Consider the following 23,028-nt stretch of genomic DNA (forward strand, 5'->3'; position numbering starts at 1 on the left):
GAAGTAAAAAGGTAAAAGGAAACGAGATCACATCAAAACTTAGAGAAATCTATTAGTATACCGAATATCTATAAGTGTCTCTGGTTATCTTGAAAATTTGAAATCAATTCGACACCCGTCATGGTATTCGGTTGAGTAATAATAAGACAAAGACAAATAATAAAAACTTATATGTACCCCTTTCCACTTTGCGGACGTGAGTTCTGTCTTTTAGTGGCATTAGCCTGCTCTTAGTTTCGAAATCTACAAGGGTGTCTTTAACGTGCAAGATATATGACTATCCCTTAACACGGGCCAGCCATTTATTCTCCTCTTCCGACGGACTAAGTCTTTCATCGTTTCTCAAGACCATACTCGCAAATGGTGTCAAGGGAGAGCCGAAAATTCAGTCCCTGAATTTTCTCCCAGGAACGGTCAGTCTTTAGTTTTGTATATTTTGTGTTTTGGGCACTGTTATTTGTCTCTTTGTCTATCATGGTATTTTTCAGGGCTTTCATGGCCATGTCATTGTCAGTTTATTCAGTTCGACCGGCTTATCAGATTGAATTGGGCGCCTCTCCGTTTTAGTCTCCGCCAAAATGATGAACTGAATAAACAGAACCTGGCCAAAAGTATTCGTCACCTACATTTTTTTTGCTATACATTTCATATAAAAACACATTTTTTCAAAAAGTATTTTAAGGGCATTTATGGTTGGATTTTTATCAACAAGGCCTTAAAAGACGTAGAATTGTCTTAAAGTACGTTTGACTTTTTGGTAATGGTTTTGACTTCAGATGTTTTTGTTATCTCTTGTGAGCACATACAATACTTTTTTTCATAATTTAATTTGATCGAATATATAGCGAATTTCTAAACCGAAAATAATATGTGTGTTAATCTTGTGAAAAAAAGGGAAAAGGATTCACAAACAAAATATAACCAAACAAATAAACCTTTAACAATTCTGTTTCTATTGGTATCAAGTTGCTTAAAATCAGAGACATATAATACATGTCTCTGTTAAAATCATACAAAAAATGACCCTTAAATAGTTCAAAGTTTTGATTTTTTTTTTTATATACAATGAATATATAGCGAAAAATCTCAAGTAACGAATACTTATGGCCACACTCTGTATCATATATTTAACGATTTTCCGGCGATAAAACAAGTTTAATTAAAATCCTAGGTATGAACGACAGCAATCCAATACCATTCTGCATATTCCATTGTTCGGTCCTAGATATATATGAATCTTGAAACCAAAAATAAAATGCAGGTTTTTTCTTGATTCAACACTATAAAACTGTTCCTGCAATTCCTAATTATTAAAATATATATTTTGAATTATAAATCCTTGACTATAGGCCTTTAGCCATTAGCTATAGACCATGTACGTAATACACATTTAAAATTAAACTGTGATATGATCTGATCTGATGTGACAAACTGTGAAAAAGAGAACTAAAAACTTCAGATAAAAAGGTGATTTTAATTAATTGAGCAAATAACATATTAAAAAAAACATAAAAAATTTGGGTTTATGGCCTCTAACAGTTTTAAAACTGTCTTATTTTGAGGTTGCTATGAGTTATTGTCATTGATTATTGATTTGATAATACTCTAAGTTCGTCCTGTTAAAGTCGCAATTTGGAATAACCTACGGGTTTCTCCTTGTCAAGTTCACGGGTCTACATTCGGCCATATTCGTCGGGCACAGACGAGAAACACACAACGTAAACATGCTTTCAGCCCGATTAGCATCATCTATAGCTCGACAGCTTCCCAGGGCGGCAACAAAGGTTAATATAAATATTTGTTATGAGATTAATCGCATGAAATTAGTTGCAAGTACATTACTTTCACCTGTATTTTTATTATGAAAAGAGCCGGTTATGTTTATCTGACCTGATGACTTTCAGAGTTAGTGGTATCCAATGTAGGATTACAGTACTTTTATGATGATCTGTTGAAATTGCTTTACTGGATATGCTATTTTTCCCTATGCACAAGTTTTTTATTGAGTAGTATCGCTATGGTTGCACGATTAACACACTGTTTTTTCAAGGTCAAAGTAGTCTTTCAGTTTCTTCAACTTGAACTGCAAATTTAATGTATGGCTTTCAAGTTTACTATACGAATCTTTCGAGTAATTTAATATGGTGATGGATATAGCTATCCAAGAATGAAAGGATAATGAAATGTCCAAAACAACTAGAAACTGCGAAGGGTAATAAATCTCATCTCTGACATTTTGATTTTTGGCAGGGGGTTCATCCACAGGCATATTTAGAGAAAAAATTGAGACAAGTGATCCATTCTTTTGTTTACATTTCTCAGTTTTTATTCAAATGCCAGGAAATTATATAGCTTATGCCATGAAAGATATCTGACTTGGGACATGTTTGAACACAGAATTTTTAAAATCTTAAATTTTGTTTAGAGCCGATATGTATAACCTTAATGCCTTTTGGTATTGTGTAGTTCTTAAATAAAGGAGATACCACCACTTAAGTTGTCAAAGATGCATATATTGCACGTAGAAAAGTCCAGGAGACACGATGACATTCATCTCTTTAAGTCTCGACAGAGGCACTTGAACAATTGCGCAACACAGTATAAAAATCTTCAGGTCACTGTCATTAAATTCAAAGGACTAATGAAAACCTAAAGGAAAAAATCTCCATCAATTCCAAATTCATAGAGTTAAAACACCTTTTATTTTTCAAGATAATTTGTTCAGTGTTTATATTCAAAACCAAAGGCAAAACAACAACCTTGCTTATTTTACATTTAGCTTTTCCATACTATTGACTTCATATATTAATCAGATTAAAGCCAAAAAACATAACATGTATGTATGTTCTTGTGTTTATTACAGGTTTGCCGTCATGCCCTGGGTGCTGGCTGTGTTGCAACTAGAAACATCTCTTCTTCGTCTCCACTTTACAATACAGGTATTATACAAAAGGATCAATTAGGGTTGTTATCTAGCGACGTAGCCATCATTTTGATTTGTGAATATATTTAAAGTTACATACTGTGTCACATCAACCAAAGAATGCAGCAGTAGATAAACATAATTTTATTATATTATTAATATTTAGAATATTATTTGATAATTTAGCTCCTTACATCATGTCCATGATTATAAACATTTTATTTCTGCAAAACATTGCGTCTTATGATACATTTATTCAAATATTGAAACGATTAGTGGCAAGTTAATTTGTCATTCATTATGAAATGTATTTTAACGATGCATTAAAACATATCAATGATTGTTCATATTGATAAAATTGAATAGAGATATTGGGTTTGTAGTACTGTTAATAATATTCTTGGGGAAATGGTCAAAATAAGTATTTTAAATGAGTTGCTCATTAATTAGTTGGGTCCAGAAATATTAGATGCTGTTCAAAGTTTATCAACAAAAATATGAAAGATTTTTTGTTTAATAGGAGCAGAGGTGTCCTCAATCTTGGAGGAAAGAATATTGGGACAACAAACACAGACAAATTTAGAGGAAACCGGAAGAGTATTATCAATTGGAGATGGTATTGCTCGTGTGTATGGTCTTAAAAACATCCAGGCAGAAGAGATGGTGGAGTTCTCTAGTGGATTGAAGGTAGAAACTTAAATAATAATACTACTTTACTTACCTTGTCTTGACATAGATAACAAATTTATTGAAATTATGAACTGTTCTGATATACAATATTTCCTTTGCAAATTTTTATATAAATTTTTCTGGCGAAGAAAATTGTTTAACTGCTCTTCATGAAATTTTTACTAGCTTCAGAGTTTTATTATTTTAATTTTACCAGGAAAGTCCGATTTCGACAATTTTTATATATATATATATTTATTGAATATAGTGATTTTTAATTTTAATGGTGACTTTTTTTGGTGACTTGTATGTTTTTACGGAATATATTTGAAATTTTTATAGAATTTTAAGCTTTTTAGTGTCTCATAAGTCGTTTTTATGGCTGGATATAGATTGTTTTATGTGTATATATTTATATAATGTTGCTTATATTTATGTCAATCAATATGTGACACTTTAATAAACTATTTACTTTTTTTTTTTTCTTGCCTAATTAGGTATGTACATGTATCTGTAATAAATCTTCATCTCCGATATATAATTAAAGGGGATTGTGGAAAACCTCATTTAAATTAAAACCCAAAGAAAATCACACACTATTGTGCATGGTTGATTTGTGATGTTATCACATGACTTCTCTGTTTCAAATGAAATAGATGACAGAAAAAAGGACTATCTTGGAAATAAAGTATTATGAAAATTTTAACATTGATAAGCACCTGTTGTAATGGCTAAATATTTGATTATTTGACCTTTAAATTTTTTTATTTGTTTTTAAAACATTCTCTTGTGTAATAAAGATAAATTTGCAAAAAAATATACATTGTAATTTTTAGATATTGAATGAAATTAAACTACATGAATAACTGAAAAATTCAAATAATAAATTAAAGTTCTGATAGGTTTCTGGTTCCTACTCGACAATAGTTATCAGTGTTCTCCCCAGGCCCTTAAAGGACCACGGGCCCGCGATGTATAATTTTCTACCGCGGTGGTATCGTTCTTGCCGCGATGTATAATTTTTCTCCGTGGTGCTAAAGTTTTCGGTAAAAAATTCGTTTAAAATCGGTAAAGTTTTAAATGACTTCAACTTTCAGTGAGGGTTAAAATTTTCCATGAAAATTGACCAGTTCTAATCAGTTTAATCCAGTATTGACAGGTATATTGTTTATACCACGTGATCGATTTACCTGTTGAGGTTAACATTGATGATTGGATTTAATCGATGTACATGATTCTCTTATGTTTTAATTAATTAAGAGATCATATTTTTAATAACAGACTTGTAATAGGGGACAAGCAGACATTTGTGAATGAACTCTTTTACGTCAGTCTTTAGTCAAAATAATTTGACTGTTATAGAAATTAATTGTGGAGTTATTTCCCCTGATTTTGCTTATTTCAAATAAATGCTCCTCACATATAATTTCTCATTGAAAATTAAAATAAAGTACAAATTGAATGCAAAATTATATTAGAATGTTACATTAAGGATAAACAAATTCTTAGAACATACCAACAAAAATGTTTTGCAAATTATTTTAGAGAATGATACCTTTATTGATACACATACATTTTGTCATTTTATATTAAATAGATATGTACCCCAATTTGCACAGGGTTAAAAAAGCTGATTGTGCCTAAACTTAATAGGAATGTGAGTTTATAAATACTAATACAATTGAAATAAAGTATTTATAAACTTAAATTTTAAAAATAATAACTAAGATGCATAAGAAAATAAATAAAACTGTTGTTAAAAAGAATTGAAAGTAGTTTTCAATTTACTGAGGGTTCTGTAACAAAAATTAATGTTGTTCAAAGTTCATTGTTATGGTCAAATCTAACATGGGGAATGTGAAGTGTAACTACAAGTATTGGGACAAAATGGCTTGATCCAAAAATAAAAGTGACTTTAGTTTAAAGACTAATTGTGCTTTCTTTTCTTTTTCAAAGATATTAAAGTATACAAACTGTTTTATTGATTTACTTTTTCTACCAATAATGTTCTGACCCAAAGTCCATACAACACAGTACCACAGTAAACAAAACAAAGGCAAAAAGGTAATGACAAAAACCAACAAGAAAAAAAATAAGCGACGCAACGCGACACAAAATATTGTAAAATTCATTTCGTCACGTGTTACCCTGGTGCTATCCAAAAATCCTGGGGAGAACACTGGTTATCTTTCTATCATCTGACAACAATATCAATAAAACCAAACTGTAACCTGCTTTTATAAAAGCCAATATCCATGGCTTTTAATGTATTTGAGGCTTTTTTTTTATATTTATTGGTTTGCACAGTTTATCATAAATTCACAAACCTCTTCTCTTTTTATTTTAAATCACTACATAGCATTCACAAAGAATACAGTCAGTTCAGAAAAGTGATGTAAAACAAAATCTTTTCTAAATTTTCTTTTATAGGGCATGGCCTTGAATTTGGAAAGAGACAATGTTGGTGTTGTAGTTTTTGGAAACGACAAACTCATCAAAGAAGGTGATATTGTCAAGAGAACTGGCGCCATTGTAGATGTACCAATTGGAAAGGAAATTTTAGGAAGAGTTGTTGATGCTTTAGGTATTCCTATTGATGGAAAGGTAAGGCTTGTACAACATATTCTGTTCATTAAGATGTCCATGTTCCAGCTAAGCCAATTTCGTAGGGCACATGGTGTCTCCTTATTTGTTCCACAAGATCAATTTCAAATATTGTCATAATATCTTTGACATTTGAAAGCAATAAAATTTTATATAATAGTCGCTGATTTACATCTGGTCCGACATTAAAGTTAAACGGGAAATGTTATCAATTTGCTCAGTTAAATGACTGTTGTCTTAGATATGACATTCTGTTTACTTCATATAAACAATTTCAAAATTCAAGTTTAATTATTGCGATTACAATCCTGTTGAATTTTTCGCAATAACATGAATAATAGAAACATAGCAATAATTTCTGAAATGATAAATTTACAGTATTCTATACTGCGCTTTGCCAGAAGGAAGTTGCAAGTCACACTAAGGCGTACTCTCTCTGCCAAAGTTTTCGATTAGGAAAGTCTAGATATTTGGTATGCAGATGGTATCAACATTAAAATATCTTATCTCCATGAAATTTATTTGAAATCGTTTATTGTCTTTTGACAAATTGCATCGTTTCATAATCAAGTTTGTGATTAGGTTAGTTAAAGGACAACCACTTATGACGTTTCAAATTGATATACGATACACACTTTGTACGAAATAAGTGTGAACATTGGCATATCAATTTTAGAGAATATTTTGTGGTGCAACCTCAGTCAGTGTTAATTTAATTTAAAAGTTTTGCATAGTTTATATGTTCATTCCCATTTTTATTCAACATTTGGATGAGTATCAAAATTATTTACAGACGAGACATATCTTGTGTCAACAGATTGTTAAAAATATTTTTTGTTCTTAGGGACCACTTGGAACAACAGAAAGAGCCAGAGTAGGTGTCAAAGCTCCTGGTATCATTCCACGTATCTCAGTAAAAGAACCTATGCAGACTGGAATCAAAGCTGTAGATAGCTTGGTACCAATTGGTAGAGGACAGAGAGAATTGATCATTGGTGACAGACAGACAGGGTATGTAACAGTGTTCATATTTACATGTTATTTATAATTAAGTATTTAATTTAGAGTAAATTGTTACTTGCCCAAAAGTAAAAATCTGCATTTTCTTGTTTGATAATTTCAATTCAACAAGTTGATATTTTTGTATTGTTTGCGCTACATCGGGAGGAAGCCAATAAGTATTGTTTCTCAAATACAATGCATTAACATATTTGTTAATGTCAGTCTTGACAGGGTTCATCTCACCTGGACCTCCTTTACTAGAATTATTGATAGTGAAACTTTAAACATAAATTCATGGTCAGTAAAGCAGGTGTGATATCCAGCATGTACTTATCTCATTTAATTAAAATAACAATTGATCATTAATTTAATGAAAATAATGACAACCCAATTTTTGTTATACAGAAAAACTGCCATTGCTATTGATACCATCATTAACCAGAAGAAATTCAATGAAGGAACAGATGAGAAAAACAAACTTTACTGTATCTACGTAGCCATTGGACAGAAAAGATCAACTGTAGCACAGATTGTAAAACGTCTCACTGATACTGGTTAGTATTGTGAAAATATGTATATTCTTTCCTCATTGACGTTTATACACTGATATAGCAAATACATGTCAATACTGAAATTAAAAAAATCCAATGAAAATAAAACATAATATTTTGTTTGAAACTGATAGTAAATCTTATCAGTGCATAGTAAAGAAACTTATTGGAAAACAATAGCACTATCAAAGCAGAAGGTAATGGCTAATTGACAATAATGAATATTGACTGAAAAGTCGGGATAGATATTTGATTAAATTAAAAAATGAATTTCGCAAAGTTAAATTTTTTGCCATTTTTCTTACATCCCTTTTAATCATATTATAAAACCTCTCTTGTATTAAGGCCACGTTTTTTTAATTTGTTGGTTTACGGATTTTCCCCATGAAAAAGTCAGGTCAGTCGGTCGGGGAAAAAAAAAGAAAAAAATATCTTTTCAAGACAGAAAAAAAATGCAAAATAAATATACATTTCACCTTTCTAACAAAATGTTTTTATGCTATTTTGTCATCATTTCAAATTTTAGTTTGATGAAAAATTCTTGCTCAGCTGTCATAAATATCGCATGACATTGTCTAATGATTTGCTGTAAAAAGGGGGGTGTTCACAGACAAAGATGAAATTAAATCGTCTTTTCACAAACAAGAAAACCAAATTCGCATAGCTCTTAATCAATTCCAGAAAACTTGGTGAGTAATGATCTTCAAAAACGAAAACTGAAAAAGAAAAAAATGTAAAAAACGTCGTACAAAAATAAGTTTCAACACACGTGTCAAAAACGTAATAGAATCGTCCACGGAAAAAACAAGAATATCCGGTTAATCTAGTGTCATGCATTCCCGTTTTTAATCCAAATGGACAATATTTTTTTTTATTATCCATGAAACAAGAAAATTCTAAATGACTTGTTGATATTCAGAACTTTTACTTCCAAGGTGCTTTCCACCTGTCCACATTTGGACAAATCTATTTCTATGAAATTATGCATCTTACAGACTGATGACAAATAAGGGAAACGAACTTATTGTGTAATGGGTTTTAAACACAGATTTCGTTCCGCAAAATTATTTGTGTAAACGACATTTCAAGGTCAGTTATAATTGATTTGTCTATTTTTAGAAACGTAAACTGGAAGTTTTATTTTTCACAACAGAGAGTGTTATCAATTTTGTTAGTGATTCATGCATTTCATTTCATAAGAAAGAAGAATTTGATTATTTTTCAGGGATAATGTATTTGTTTGGGTCGGCGGGAATAAAAAAGCATGAAAAGTCAATTTTATTTTTATTCTAGGAATAGGCAAAATCGGGTCGGCGGATCCGTAAACCAACAAAATAAAAAATCATGGCCTAAGTATACATCCTTGAAGTATAAATTTTTACATTTGAGTATTCCTGATGAAGGGGAATTCAAAAAAGGACTCCTGATTTATAGTGTCATAATGACTTGCTTTCATTTAGATTTAAAATGAAGTTAAGATAAGTTTCACATTATGCAATAGTTTAAATGATCTTTAAGGTACATATTATATAATTGTTGATTTAATTCTTTGCCATAAATATATTTTGAATCTTTCAGATGCTATTAAATACACCATCATTGTCAGTGCCACAGCCTCTGATGCTGCTCCCCTTCAGTACTTGGCTCCATATTCTGGTTGTGCTATGGGTGAATACTTCAGAGACAATGGCATGCATGCTGTCATCATTTATGACGATTTGTCAAAACAGGTATAAAACTTAAGTTTGAATATTGATACTTAATCATTATTGTTGTACACCATTATATGGTGTGTCATAAATATTAAGGTTAAAATGTGCAGAATTATGCAAAAAATACATTCACACAAGTATTGAACTATCAAAAATTGCTCTGTAGTGTAATTTGTTGCAGTGCCTCCATCCATCACATGAATTCATCCAAAATACTAAAGGATTAAGAGACCAAGGCTATTAATTGTATTCAGAAATATTGACATACTCACAATTGTATAGGGGTAGGTTTAATGGATTGTCTTTTTCTGTCCATTCCAATGACTGAAATTGTATTTTTAAAATATGAAATAACAAAAATATAGAACTTGCAAAGAAAAGTTAAAAGGAAAAGTCTCTTATCAAATAGCAATGTCAAAAGCTCAAACACATTAATTAAATGATAAGTATACAACTGGTTGAAATAATGCATATATATTTCTTGTGCATTATTTTGGAACCATGCAAATAATACTCTAATTAAATTACTTAATATTACAAAATTAATTAGTTGCAGGTAGCTCATAGCAAAATGAAATATTTCAAATAAACTCAACTCAAACTTATTGCTAATGATTGTTTGTTACAGGCTGTAGCTTACCGTCAGATGTCATTGTTGCTACGTCGTCCTCCAGGTCGTGAGGCCTACCCTGGTGATGTATTCTACCTCCACTCTAGATTACTGGAGAGAGCAGCTAAGATGAACGATAGCCATGGTGGTGGATCTTTAACTGCCCTTCCAGTCATTGAAACACAAGCTGGTGACGTATCAGCCTACATCCCAACCAATGTCATTTCCATTACAGACGGACAGATCTTCTTGGAGACAGAATTGTTCTTCAAAGGTATCCGACCAGCCATTAACGTAGGATTGTCTGTAAGCAGAGTAGGAGCAGCTGCTCAAACTAAATCCATGAAACAGGTAAAATAATACTGTAAATTTAAGTAACTGTTTTAAAAGTTGTGGAGGTAATAGAAAAGCTGAATAGTTTAGCATTAACATAAGTGATGGATGTTATTAAGAATTGCCCAGGCTGATTGTACATAATTTATTTTGGGTAAGAATAATCTTAAAATACACTCTTATAAAGTGAACAATTCAGTAATTCCAAGGTTTTAACTGACTTGCACATTTATGAGAGAAGATCAGTCGTCAGTTAACTACAGGGACTTTATATAGGTATACAAATGGCTTATTATTAATATTGCAAACTACAAAGATGATGTAGGATACATGTCAATAAGAAACATGACAATATTTTCAAATGAATATCATTTCTCTTAAAAGGGTTTAAACTACGGTTAGACAGTATTATAAATATAAAAATATACAAAATATAATATATTAATTCATGGATGATAACTTATAGGTTGCAGGTTCCATGAAATTGGAATTGGCTCAGTACAGAGAAGTAGCTGCTTTTGCCCAGTTCGGATCTGATTTAGATCAAGCTACACAAAACTTACTCAACAGAGGAGTCCGATTAACTGAGCTTCTTAAACAAGGACAATATGGTAAGTCCAATCAATAATTAACCAAAACTTACTCAACAGAGGAGTCCGATTAACTGAGCTTCTTAAACAAGGACAATATGGTAAGTCCAATCAATAATTAACCAAAACTTACTCAACAGAGGAGTCCGATTAACTGAGCTTCTTAAACAAGGACAATATGGTAAGTCCAATCAATAATTAACCAAAGTAAAGTTTATACTTATAAATAACCTGGTTATAGGGTAATCATGATAATAATAAAAAAAGACCTACACATCTGCTTAAATATTTTATCAACCCCACAGAAAAAAACTACACTGAATACACTCACAAAAAATACGATTTTACCTTATTGATAAAGAAATGGTAAAATTATAAATAAAAGATTTTAAATTGAAAAGAAAGACCATGTAAAAATTAAGGGAGGTGGAAGAATGAAGGACCATTTCATAAGGCTTAATTGATTTTCTTCGTAGTTAAAAATTTCATTGAATATTGCGTCTTCATTTTAATTTTCTAAATGGAATTTTAGAAGGTTTTGTTTATTATGAAAATATTTCATTATACTGTTTTTAAGTAAGGTTTTGGTGACTCTTGAATCTGGCGCTTAGCTTTTATTTTAAATAGTTGCATTGCAACTGCAACAGCAGTTTGAATTAGTTACATCTATTTTATATGTCATCTGTTTATTTTCAGTACCCATGCCCATTGAAGAACAAGTATGCATTATTTATGCTGGAGTCAGAGGACATTTAGACAAATTAGATCCATCAAAAATCACTGCTTTCGAGTCAGCATTTTTACAACACATTAAAGGCAGCCAAAAAGAATTGTTAGCAACAATTGCAAAAGACAACATGATTACTGAAGACTCTGATGCTAAATTGAAACAAGTTGTTCTAAATTTCCTTTCAGGATTTGAGGGTTAAAAGAAGAGATTTTTAGTGCTAAGACCAATTTGTACAATGACTATTTATGAATGTGTGATATCATTATTGCTGTGTGAGTTAGTTATTATTACAACACAGATCAATTCTTGTTCCGACTCTTAATGACGTCTAAATGTGTAAAAAACAACAAGAGTAAAGTTATTCTACATAGTTTCAGACTTTTTTTTACTTCATTAGCCTTGTTGGTCTAACAGTGGAAAGAAGTTTGTTTACTTTATTTTCCAAGAAAAATACCTGTTTCTATGTCTTTTGCACACTTCTAAAATAATGTGTTGCCTGATTAGGATATTTATATGTATCAATTATTAACAAAATGTTGAATACAGGAAACTTGTTCATACAAAATAAATATAAGATCTGGTAATTCATCAAATAAACAACCAAATATTCAAAATTAAACAAATTGGAGATCTTGAGATTGTCATGCTGTCAGAGATAATGTTGCAATGTTCTATTTGATCACCAAGAAATGGATGAAATTTCTTAGTTGATTTAATAAAGTCCATTTAATTCTAAAAATAAGATTGAGAATGGAAATGGGTAACATTTTAAAAAAAAACCTGACCAAAAGCAAACTACATCAGAAGGCCACCAATTGGTCTCCTTGGCGAGTAAAAATATCCTGCATCTGGAAGTGGTCCTCAGCTGGCCCCTAAATAAAAATGTATACTAGTTTAGTGAAAATTGCCCTCACACTAAACTCCACCACAAATAAACGAACTAAAAATTGAGAGAAAAAAAAACAAGACTAACAAGGGCCAAGGGTAAGATCTCAACCCTCCCTTATACCTCTAGCCAATGTATAATATAGAAACACATAGCAATACGCACAGTAAAAAAAAATTAAAAGGAACATCAATCGTTAAATAGACCAGAAATTGGCAGAATTGTTTAAAACTGCTTTATGATCAGCTGTTTTGAAAACAAGAAAAGATGTATGATTGCCAATGAGAAAACTTTTCAGTAGAGACTTGTGTAAAAAACTACCAATTGTGGCCTCCAATGATGAGCAAAACCCATATCAATAATGAATTCCAGTGTATGATGAAATGTGAAACACTTGAAAAATAAAATAAATAACTATAATCATCAGCCTTATTTATGCTGAACACAATATATGAAACAATTATGGCACGACTGCAACCAACTACTATCACTGAAATGCTGGCTCTTGACTTGGGGTAGAGGTGAAACAGCACCATATAGGAGCAAACTAAAAATTGCTCACAAAGAGCATATCTCATTTCGGAACAAATGACACAAGAATGGTTTTTGTGAGATTTGACCTACTAAAAGCTTAATTTCAAGTAACAACAATTGAACCATCTTTTTCCTGGACTAAAAAATATCAATCTGTACACTTCCATTGAGTTTTGTAAGTAGCAGTCTGAGGAAAGCATTACTGAAAAACAGGCTATACTATAGCATTTATTGATGTAATTATCATACAATAAAAATATTCAAATTTAAAAAAAAAAATGAATCAACGTTGGTACAATATTATGACGATCTTCCTACAATGCTGACTGTATCAACCTAGAATACTTGTATTCAAAGGGTCATATAAAGTTGAATGAAATGGTTCTCAATTTTTATGCCCCACCTACGATAGTAGAGCGACATTATGTTTTCTGGTCTGTTCGTCCCAATTCAGGTTAAAAGTTTTTGGTCACAGTAGTTTTTGATGAAGCTGAAGTCCAATCAACTTGAAACTTAGTACACATGTTCCTTATGATATGATCTTTCTTATTTTAAAACCGAATAAACTTTTGACCCCATTTTCATGGTCCACTGATCATAGAAATTGAAAGTGTGAGTTTCAGGTGAAAAGTTTTTGGTCAAGGTAGTTTTGATGAAGTAAGTCTTGAAACTTAGTACACATGTTCCCTATTGGTTGATCTTTTTACTTTTAAGGCCAAATTAGATTTGTTTTACCAAATGTCATGGTCCATTGAACATGGAAAATGATAATGCAAGTGGGGCATCCGTGTTCTTTGGACACATTCTTGTTTACCTCTATAAAAAACTAAGGAAGAAATATAATGGTCATAAGTTTTGATTTTAAAGGGACAGTGTTTTATATATCAGTCAGTAGAAATGAAGAAATAAAAAAAACACCTGTTTTCCCAAAATGCAATGGAAGGAGAAAGAATATCAATTGTATGGACTACAGGAAGTTCTCTTTCTGTATTTCTACACAACAAAAATGTTTTGTGGTATACTAAAGCATCACTAAAACGAATATTATCTTGAACCTCAGATTATTCAAATTACAGTATTTTGTGACATGTAGCGTAAATTGACATCCCAGGTATTGTCTGTTAGGGGGATGGAGGGTCCTTTCTGAGGGGTGTTAAATTCATACATCTTACGGTGTGTAATTTTGGCTTTTTCATGAAAACCTAATATGAACAGAAACTACATCCGATAGGTAGTTTTTCATGATGTTTTTTTTTCTGATACGTATAAAAAAATTCTCCCCATCCACCCCACTTGTCAGAAATTAACTGGAATGACCCAATAGAGACTGGGATGATAATTCCAAGCTGTATCATAGTCTTCTAAAGAGTTTGAAATTACAGGTGATCCCAAGGGTTGACTGGAGTAGATAAATATAGTCGCCCCATGGTTTTTCCAACACCTGCTGCTCAAATGTTAGAGTAGGGCTCCTGTTGAAAAAATGTGCGGCCGCTTGAAGGATTGGGCGTATCTCATATAGAGATTGCCATGCTCTCAGTACGGTCAAAGAACACTTGAAACTTTTCTTTGAGGGACCCAAAGGTGACTTGTTGCAAAGCTTCATTGCTGTCCTTTTCTGATAATCTTGCAAACAGGAACTTGTTTCCATCACTGAGGGTTTCCTGGTTAATGGACAGTTACTTTAGATAGTTTAAAAGCGTTTTTGTCCCAACTGTTGAGGGTTGCACCTCTGTGGTCGTATCCAGCTGCGCCCAGCGAAGCATTTTATTAATATTGAACATACTAGTCTATAGTTGATTATTTTCAATGTATGCATGTCCGGTGTATAGAATGATTGTATGACTTGTCTTGCGTGTCGACAGGATTTGTGTAAACTTAAGTTATAACCTCATTTGCATGGTTAATAACTTAATACTTTTCGCAAATACTATAATATGTGGTATGGGACAACTCTTCGTCCAATAAATTTATCAGATATAGGTAAAAGCATCTTTTTAGTGTCTAACCTGCATATAAACATTTATTGTTAATGTCCCGCTTAGTGGCATTGTGTCTTTCGGTCTGGGCGTTCGGTCTGTCTCCTTTCAGGTTCAAATTTTGTCAAGGAAGTTTTTGAATGATGATGAAGTTGAAGTCTAATCAACTTGAAAGTAAGAACATATATTCCCTATGATATGATCTTTCTAATTTTAATGCCAAAATTAAAAATAGAGCTGAGGTTCGCGTTTTGCTGTGACATGAACGTGATATTTATTTAGATGGACAATTCTCCAAATTATCTCTTCTCCAAATTATCTCCGTTCAATGTATTTAGAAAGTTGACATTGTTTTCCACAGGATCAGTATTCGAAAAAAAAAGAATCTTTCTCAGTCAGGGCTTATCTAGCTCAATGTCTGTTCACCTTAAAACAACAAACAAGCAAACAGTTGGCGTATTAATGATATGGAAAAGCATTCCATATATCTCTGAAAGATCAATTAAACTTTGAGTTTTGGATAGATTTGGTTTTACTCTATTTGAACTTCGCGGATCAATAGACCACAACCCCTTCGAATCGATTCTCTTTTTTTAATTGGTTCGGGCAACTTCCTATGATTTGACGGTATGTTTCAATTCTTCTAATTTTTTCAACTCTTCTGACACGTTACATTCGAAGCTTCTTTTTTTTCACTTGGGGTTCGTGTGGATAGTAGAAAAGGTATTTTGATCGATAGTTTATGGACATATGACTATATGGTATTTGTCTATACACATTGTAGGAAATTGTAAATATAACACATTTTGTATAGTGGGGCCGAAAAGGCCGAGGAAGACCATGCCCAAAATACCTCTGGTCGAAACAAGTTTATAAAAGACGAAAAAGGAAAGAAGATTTTACGATCAGTTCAAGTTTCGTAATTCATTAATCCCAATCCATATAAATGTGTATACAATCATAATTTGGTCTCTGGTTATACTAGTAGTACTTTACCAATAAATAGACTGAACATGGCAACTCGAGTAGCCCCGTCCGGTATGATTAATATTTTGTGGAATTTACTAAAACATGAAAAAAGAAATAAATTTTCTTCTATATAGACTAAATTTTATTTTTTTCAGAAACCGGATTTTTGTAGTATTAACTATAAAAAGTTATAGTATATGTAATTTTACCATCTCACTATCATATATAAATTAGCGACGATAATAATTTAGCAACAAGAAGCGACAAGAAATTTTATATTCTATCAATAAATATTTAAAAACAAGAGGAAAAAGCTTAAAACGTGAATATTTACATCATTTTATTTCAAACCATATTATTATGTTTATGCAATGACTAAAGATTAAAGGTTATTAATAGATCTTAATACAATGCTGAGTTTTACTGTTCATATATTATAACTTTTCTCTTTAGAGGAATGCTTTAATAACTGAACCAAATACATATTTTGGTAAAATACCTCTGTAGTTATTTTTTTTAAATTTATTTTAACTATATTTGTACACAGTTAGACTTATTGAAGTGTGAAGTGAGTAGATGTGAGTGAACAGATTAATTACTTATATGATCATGTGATCAAAAGGTTAGAATTTGGCTCCAAATACGTTTGATCTTTACTTGGACAATCAGGACATGCATTTTATATTAGGATGTTAATGCGGAGTTAAAGGTATTTTGTATGTACAATAACCCGTATAATGAGGGGCTTCAATTTGAACGATTTTAAACTGTTCAGATCGAAAAAATAGCTTTTGAAGAATCAAAATATTTCAGATTTTTTTCATGCAGAATAATCATGATAATTCAGTTCAATGTGAAACAAAATGATGTCTTTTAAATTTCCAGTCCTTCACATTGGTTTATTTATATTGAAGGTGTAAAACATCCCTTGCCTCCCCCTTATGAAGCTACATGTATGGTTAATGTTAACTTAAGGTTTATGTACCCTTCTGTATCCATTTTTGTACGAACTTTTGAAACTTCAATTGTATCAAATCTTCAGATATAATGCATAATAGAGATAGGCCATTGTGTACATATTTCAAGGGGAAACTTGATGCAAAGCATTATTTTTTACTGTTCCATTGCATTTAATAGAAAAAGAGGACTTGTGGCAAATAAATCTAGATTTTTATAGAAAATTCTCAGCCTTTATCCTTGTACTCTCATATTTGGCAATTTGATGACTGATAGATATAGGATTATTGCATGCAGTGCTAGCATTGATTTCCTTAAAACAAGTTTATAAATTTAGTTATTGGTTAAAACAAATATAAATATGGCCAAAATCAAGTACACCTTTTAGGGTGCGCTCGACTTTAGTGACTCAGCACGAGGTGTTTTGGAACTTACAGGTTGCTTAGAACTTTTTGTAAAAAATAAACACTAGTACATTATAGAAAATCAAGTGAGTAATTTATGTTTCAAATTTTAGAACAAAAATCTCTGTATTAAAAGCTGCGGATTTTCTATAAAAATCTTGATTTATTTGCCACAAAGTCCTCTTTTTCTATCAAATGCAATGAAACAGTAAAAAGTAATGCTTTGCATCAAGTTTCCCCTTGGAATATGTACTAAATGGCCTATCTCTATTATTCATTATATCTGTAGTTTTGATACAATATAGGTTTGAAAAATTCGTACATATTTGGCTACAGAAGGGTACATAAACCTAACAATTCCTCTTCTGTTTTTGTCTTAAACAATAAAACTTCAAACATTTCTACTACTTGTGGTATCTATTTTATAAAAATCGCTCATACAGTTACTTGGTAATATTTTTTTGAAAAATATCGATTTTAGTTGAAATGATAGGACATTTTTTGACTGGGAACTCACTTTTGTCCCATGACTGTACATGTCAGTCTCGCAGGTTTTATTTGACCTTGACCTCATTTTCATGTTTCGTTTCTCAGTGTTAAATTTTTGTGTTTTGGTCTGTTTTTCTTCAAGTATAAGCAATAGGTCAACTGTATTTGGTGTAGGGAAGGATTTTAAGTTGTTATGTCTGTCTGACAGGTATCATCTGACCTTGACCTTATTTTTTTGGTTCATTGGTCAATATTAAGTTTTTCATGGTTAAGTTTGTTTCTTAGATACTATAATGAAAAGAACCTCATCTATAACTATATGTGGTGAGTACTTTGTCCTGATTAAAATTATACAATATGGTAGTATCTTTGTTTTCTTACAGCCTAAACTTGGTTAATCTATTTCATTTTATATGTTTTCATGTGTATGGTGTTTTTTCTTTCTATTTTTTATAGTTTTATGATGTTTTTTCTGTCTTTCCATTTCTATAGGTAACTTCGAAGAAAAGTGAAATTTGTTTATCTTTTTCAGTTGTATGGTATTTTTTTCTTTTTTCAATTCTCTATAGGTTTATGGTGTTTTTTCTTTCTTTCCATTTTCTATAGGTTACTTTGAAGAAATGTGAGGTTTGTTTATCTATTTCATTTTGTATGAGCATGGTGTTTATCTTTCTATTTTTTTATATGTTTATGGTGTTTTTTCTTTCTTTCCATTTTTCTATAGGTTACTTCGAAGAAAGGTGAGGTTTGTTTATCCATTTAATTTTGTATGTTTTCATGTGTATTGTGTTTTTTCTTTCTATTTTTTATAGATTTATGGTGCTTCTTTTTGTTTCCATTTTCTATAGGTTACTTTAAAGAAAAGTGAGGTTTGTTTATCTATTTCATTTTGTATGTTTTCATGTGTATTGTGTTTTTTCTTTCTATCTTTTATAGGTTTATGGTGTTTTTTCTTTCTTTCCATTTTCTTTAGGTTCCTTCGAAGAAAAGTGAGGTTTGTTTATCTATTTCATTTTGTATGTTTTCATGTGTATTGTGTTTTTTCTTTCTATTTTTTATTGGTTTGATGTTTTTTTTTCTTTCTTTCCATTTTTCTATAGGTTACTTCGAAGAAAAGTGAGGTTTGTTTATTTATTTCATTTTATATGTTTTCATGTGTATTGTGTTTTTTCTTTCTATTTTTTATAGGTTTATGGTGTTTTTTCTTTCTTTCCATTTTCTATAGGTTCCTTTGAAGAAAAGTGAGGTTTGTCTATCTATTTCATTTTGTATGTTTTCATGTGTATTGTGTTTTTTCTTTATATCTTTTATAGGTTTTGGGTGTTTTTTCTTTATATCTTTTATAGGTTTTGGGTGTTTTTTCTGTCTTTCCATTTTCTTTAGGTTTCTTCGAAGAAAAGTGAGGTTTGTTTATCTATTTCATTTTGTATGTTTTCATGTGTATTGTGTTTTTTCTTTGTATCTTTTATAGGTTTATGGTGTTTTTTCTTTCTTTCCATTTTCTATAGGTTCCTTTCGAAGAAAAATGAGGTTTGTTTATCTATTTCATTTTGTATGTTTTCATGTGTATTGTGTTTTTCTTTCTATCTTTTATAGGTTTATGGTGTTTTTTCTTTCTTTCCATTTTCTAAAGGTTCCTTCGAAGAAAAGTGATGTTTGTTTATCTATTTCATTTTGTATGTTTCCATGTGTATTGTGTTTTTTCTTTCTATCTGTTAAAGGTTTAGGTTTTTTTTTTGTTCTTTCCATTTTCTATAGGTTCCTTTGAATAAAAGTAAGGTTTGTTTATCTATTTCATTTTGTAGGTTTTCATGTGTATTGTGTTTTTTCTTTCTATTTTTTTATAGGTTTATGGTGTTTTTTCTTTCTTTCCATTTTCTATAGGTTACTTCGAAGAAAAGTGAGGTTTGTTTATCTATTTCATTTTGTATGTTTTCATGTGTATTGTGTTTTTTCTTTCTATCTGTTAAAGGTTTAGGTGTTTTTTTCGTTCTTTCCATTTTCTATAGGTTCCTTCGAAGAACAGTGAGGTTTGTTTATCTATTTCATTTTGTATGTTTTCATGTGTATTGTGTTTTTTCTTTCTATTTTTTTATAGGTTTATGGTGTTTTTTCTTTCTTTCCATTTTCTATAGGTTACTTCGAAGAAAAGTGAGGTTTGTTTATCTATTTCATTTTGTATGTTTTCATGTGTATTGTGTTTTTTCTTTCTATTTTTTTATAGGTTTATTTTTTTTTTCTTTCTTTCCATTTTCTATAGGTTCCTTCGAAGAAAAGTGAGGTTTGTTTATCTATTTCATTTTGTATGTTATCATGTGTATTGTGTTTTTTCTTTCTATTTTTTATTGGTTTGATGGTGTTTTTTCTTTCTTTCCATTTCCTATAGGTTAATTCGAAGAAAATTGAGGTTTGTTTATCTATTTCATTTTATATGTTTTCATGTATATTGTGTTTTGTCTTTCTATTTTTTATAGGTTTATGGTGTTTTTTCTTTCTTTCCATTTTCTATAGGTTCCTTCAAAGAAAAGTGAGGTTTGTTTATTTATTTCATTTTGTATGTTTTCATGTGTATTGTGTTTTTTTCTTTCTATTTTTTATTGGTTTGATGGTGTTTTTTCTTTCTTTCCATTTTTCTATAGGTTACTTCGAAGAAAAGTGAGGTTTGTTTATTTATTTCATTTTATATGTTTTCATTTGTATTGTGTTTTTTCTTTCTATTTTTTATAGGTTTATGGTGTTTTTTCTTTCTTTCCATTTTCTATAGGTTCCTTCGAAGAAAAGTGAGGTTTGTTTATCTATATCATTTTGTATGTTTTCATGTGTATTGTGTTTTGTCTTTCTATTTTTTATAGGTTTATGGTGTTTTTTCTTTCTTTCCATTTTCTATAGGTTACTTCAAAGAAAAATGAGGTTTGTTTATTTATTTCATTTTATATGCTTTCATGTGTATTGTGTTTTTTCTTTCTAATTTTTATAGGTTTATGGTGTTTTTTCTTTCTTTCCATTTTCTATAGGTTACTTTGAAGAAAAGTGAGGTTTGTTTATCTATTTCATTTTGTATGTTTTCATGTGTATTGTGTTTTTTCTTTCTATTTTTTATAGGTTTATGGTGTTTTTTCTTTCTTTCCATTTTCTATAGGTTCCTTTGAAGAAAAGTGAAGTTTGTTTATCTATTTCATCTTCTATGTTTTCATGTGTATTGTGTTTTTTCTTTCTATTTTTTATTGGTTTGATGGTGTTTTTTCTTTCTTTCCATTTTTCTATAGGTTCCTTCGAAGAAAAGTGAGGTTTGTTTATCTATTTCATTTTGTATGTTTCCATGTGTATCGTGTTTTTTCTTTCTTTCTTTTAAAGGTTTATGGTTTTTTTTCGTTCTTTCCATTTTTTATAGGTTCCTTCGAAGAAAAGTGAGGTTTGTTTATTTATTTCATTTTATATGTTTTCATTTGTATTGTGTTTTTTCTCTCTATTTTTTATAGGTTTATGGTGTTTTTTCTTTCTTTCCATTTTCTATAGGTTACTTCAAAGAAAAATGAGGTTTGTTTATCTATTTCATTTTGTATGTTTTCATGTGTATTGTGTTTTTTCTTTCTATTTTTTATTGGTTTGATGGTGTTTTTTCTTTCTTTCCATTTTTCTATAGGTTCCTTCGAAGAAAAGTGAGGTTTGTTTATCTATTTCATTTTGTATGTTTCCATGTGTATCGTGTTTTTTCTTTCTTTCTTTTAAAGGTTTATGGTTTTTTTTCGTTCTTTCCATTTTTTATAGGTTCCTTCGAAGAAAAGTGAGGTTTGTTTATTTATTTCATTTTATATGTTTTCATTTGTATTGTGTTTTTTCTCTCTATTTTTTATAGGTTTATGGTGTTTTTTCTTTCTTTCCATTTTCTATAGGTTACTTTGAAGAAAAGTGAGGTTTGTTTATCTATTTCATTTTGTATGTTTTCATGTGTATTGTGTTTTTTCTTTCTATTTTTTATAGGTTTATGGTGTTTTTTCTTTCTTTCCATTTTCTATAGGTTCCTTTGAAGAAAAGTGAAGTTTGTTTATCTATTTCATCTTCTATGTTTTCATGTGTATTGTGTTTTTTCTTTCTATTTTTTATTGGTTTGATGGTGTTTTTTCTTTCTTTCCATTTTTCTATAGGTTACTTCAAAGAAAAGTGAGGTTTGTTTATTTATTTCATTTTATATGCTTTCATGTGTATTGTGTTTTTTTCTTTCTAATTTTTATAGGTTTATGGTGTTTTTTCTTTCTTTCCATTTTCTATAGGTTACTTCGAAGAAAAGTGAGGTTTGTTTATCTATTTCATTTTGTATGTTTTCATTTGTATTGTGTTTTTTTCTTTCTAATTTTTATAGATTTATGGTGTTTTTTCTTTCTTTCCATTTTTCTATAAGTTACTTCAAAGAAAAGTGAGGTTTGTTTATCTATTTCATTTTGTATGTTTTCATGTGTATTGTGTTTTTTCTTTCTATTTTTTATTGGTTTATGGTGTTTTTTTTTTCTTTCCATTTTCTATAGGTTACTTCGAAGAAAAGTGAGGTTTGTTTATTTATTTCATTTTGTATGTTTTCATGTGTATTGTGTTTTTTCTTTCTATCTTTTATTGGTTTGATGGTGTTTTTTCTTTCTTTCCATTTTCCATAGGTTCCTTCGAAGAAAAGTGAGGTTTGTTTGTCTATTTCATTTTGTATGTTTTCATGTGTATTGTGTTTTTTCTTTCTATCTTTTATTGGTTTGATGGTGTTTTTTCTTTCTTTCCATTTTCCATAGGTTCCTTCGAAGAAAAGTGAGGTTTGTTTGTCTATTTCATTTTGTATGTTTTCATGTGTATTGTGTTTTTTCTTTCTATCTTTTATAGGTTTATGGTGTTTTTTCTTTCTTTCCATTTTCTATAGGTTACTTCGAAGAAAAGTGAGGTTTATTTATTTATTTCATTTTATATGTTTTCATGTGTATTGTGTTTTTCTTTCTATTTTTTATAGATTTATGGTGTTTTTTCTTTCTTTCCATTTTCTAAAGGTTCCTTCGAAGAAAAGTGAGATTTGTTTATCTATTTCATTTTGTATGTTTTCATGTGTATTGTG

The 23,028-nt window shown here is 30.3% G+C and overlaps 1 protein-coding gene across 1 annotated transcript; it reads left to right on the forward strand.

The window, feature by feature from the left end:
- The first annotated feature begins 1,602 nt into the window (after positions 1–1,602).
- Positions 1,603–12,095, forward strand: LOC134716164 (ATP synthase subunit alpha, mitochondrial-like). Its single transcript, XM_063578960.1, has 10 exons — positions 1,603–1,784; positions 2,864–2,939; positions 3,444–3,610; positions 6,023–6,196; positions 7,041–7,207; positions 7,604–7,752; positions 9,328–9,479; positions 10,090–10,422; positions 10,871–11,015; positions 11,691–12,095. The coding sequence occupies exons 1-10, from the start codon at positions 1,725–1,727 to the stop codon at positions 11,921–11,923; spliced, it is 1,656 nt and encodes a 551-aa protein (XP_063435030.1). The 5' UTR covers positions 1,603–1,724; the 3' UTR covers positions 11,924–12,095.
- Positions 12,096–23,028: the final 10,933 nt, after the last annotated feature.

Source organism: Mytilus trossulus, chromosome 4 (assembly GCF_036588685.1).
Source record: "Mytilus trossulus isolate FHL-02 chromosome 4, PNRI_Mtr1.1.1.hap1, whole genome shotgun sequence".
Lineage (NCBI taxonomy): Eukaryota > Metazoa > Mollusca > Bivalvia > Mytilida > Mytilidae > Mytilus > Mytilus trossulus.